Below are 2,240 nucleotides of genomic sequence, written 5' to 3' on the forward strand. Positions count from 1 at the left end.
CTAGTTGTAGGCGGGGGTGGGCTTGTAGGTGGGGGCGGGCTTGTAGGTAGGGGCGGGCTTGTAGGCGGGGGCGGGCTTGTAAGCCGGGGCGGGCTTGTAGGCCGGGGCGGGCTTGTAGGCCGGGGCGGGCTTGTACTCGTCGTAGCGAGCCTCACCCTCGTAGGTGACGTCAGCAATCAGGCCAGAGTAGGCGTCATCCACACGGTAGGTGACCGTCTGGGTACGGCCGTCGGGCAGCACAACCGAGTAAGATCCCTGGGTAGCGTAGCCGTCACGCGCCTCCTGGGCGTTGAAGACGGGCTCGTAGTCTCCGTATCCGTGGACGTCGTAGCTGAAGTCGTACTTGGGCGGCTCGTCGTAGCTCTCCTGCTTGTAGGGAGCGGGCTTGTAGGCCGGCTGGGGGTGGTAGGCGGGCCTGGGCGCGTAGGTGGGCTTGTAGGTCGGGGCGTAGGTGGGCGCCGGAGTGGTGTAGGGCGCGTTGTCGGCGGCGGCAACGGCCAGCAGGGCGGCAACCACGAAGAACTGAAAGAAGAACGTCATGATCAATATAGGTTATTGGTCTCTTTTGCACGAAAAGCTTTTTTACGCTCATTACTGAACACTGTTTTCGAAGCTCTTTGACCTGAAAGAACACCACAGCAACTCAAATTTACACTCATCATGAAATGACAAAGTTGGGCTGAAGAGTCCCCTCACCTTCATGTTGTTGGTAGTTTGGCGGTGTGTGATTGTCTGATGGTGGGTGCGGTGTGGAGCCGTGTTTTATACACGGTCCAGGTGCGGTGACCGCCAGTGATGGTGACCCTGCCGGGGGCGGCGGCGCCACGCGGGGAGCGGCCGGCTCCAGCACATGATATCCCCGCGTACCCGTTATACGAACCTCGAAAAACTCATGTCGTCAGGCAATATAGATGTATTCATACATTAATTTAACAGACAAACTAAGCTTTTGAAAGAAAGGCTACTGGAGCTTCATATAAAAATTGGAGCGGCGATACAATTTTTCTGTAAAACGTCTACCTTGGACTTTCCAGGTATGCACACACGGACAAAAAGGTGCTGTCTCGATGCAGCATACAGCGAATTTTGTAACAACAAAAAAACTCATATAGGATTTTCTTGAGTTGCTATGCAATAAAAAGCAAACAATATATAATAAAAGATGTTGATTTTTGTTACCCTTTAAAAAGACAACTTCAATGCTTGATTTCGGACGCTGCGGGCCGATGTGGCCAGAAGGCCTTCTGACAGAACTATCAGATTGGGCCAGGATGAGTGGTGCCAGTTCCAGAGAATGTATGTCCAATGTCCGTCCAATGTCCGGTATTTTCGTAGACTGTCCGTCCAAAAATGTTCGAAAACTACGCAATAATTTACACACAGCACTGCTATTAAATTTGCTTTTAAAGTCCTACCACCCGCCCAAAAAGTGCTTATTATACTGAGAGCCGAGCTTTCTATTCGCCAATCACTGATACACATAACTTTATTAAAAAAAAAATAATGCTGAGGTGTAGCAAGTGATTGTCCAATGTTTTCCAAGACTTGTTTCCTTTGTCCAACCAATTTCCGAATTAGATATTAGACAAAAACGGAATTCCGAAGGTCCAACTGCCGATTGGCACTACTAGCCAGCATATACGCTGCCTGCAATGTAGGAATATAAGTGCACCTCTACAGATATTTGCACAGGGAACCAAATATAGAGATGTCAATCGGATGCCAACTTATTGGTGCGCCGATACCAAACCGTAACCAACTTGATAGTTGGCAGTTGGTAGTTGGTATTCCAGTTAAATGGTTTTGGTATTTTGTTCGTTTTATGAATCCTCATTAACGGTATTCGATTATCTAAAATGGGTAGAAGTTGGTATTTCTCTTACTTCAGTTTTTGACATTTTGCTATTGTTTTTGTTGATGTTTATTATAGTTTAGGATTGCTTCCAACATTACAGAACAGTGGCAAATCGCTCATATGTATTATGCAGAAGAGCATTTTACACTGAGCAATGCATCATGTAAACGTTGCTTGATAGTTCACACGTATAAAATAACAGAAGCTGATAATCACATCGAAGTGCATGACAGTGGCAGTATAACGAAAAAGTGATGCGGATTTAATCACAGCTTCCTTTTCACAGTTAGTAACACTGTCAAGGCCAAGAGCGGCGATAATTGTCGCGAACACGACCTAGACCTGGATGATTCGAAGGAACTCAATTGCCACCACCGGGTTGCGT

The 2,240-nt window shown here is 47.6% G+C and overlaps 1 protein-coding gene across 1 annotated transcript; it reads right to left on the reverse strand.

Annotated features, from left to right (window-relative positions):
• LOC122373362 (adhesive plaque matrix protein-like) lies at nucleotides 1–540 on the reverse strand. Its single transcript, XM_043351336.1, has one exon. The coding sequence runs from the start codon at nucleotides 538–540 to the stop codon at nucleotides 1–3; it is 540 nt and encodes a 179-aa protein (XP_043207271.1).
• Between the last annotated feature and the right edge of the window lie 1,700 nt (nucleotides 541–2,240).

Source organism: Amphibalanus amphitrite, unplaced genomic scaffold (genome assembly GCF_019059575.1).
Source record: "Amphibalanus amphitrite isolate SeventyFive unplaced genomic scaffold, NRLGWU_Aamphi_draft 001483F_arrow, whole genome shotgun sequence".
Taxonomy (NCBI): Eukaryota; Metazoa; Arthropoda; class Thecostraca; order Balanomorpha; family Balanidae; genus Amphibalanus; species Amphibalanus amphitrite.

Coding starts and splice junctions, on each gene's coding strand:
- LOC122373362 (XM_043351336.1), bottom strand. CDS start 540: ATGACGTTCTTCTTTCAGTTCTTCGTGGTTGCCGCCCTGCTGGCCGTT.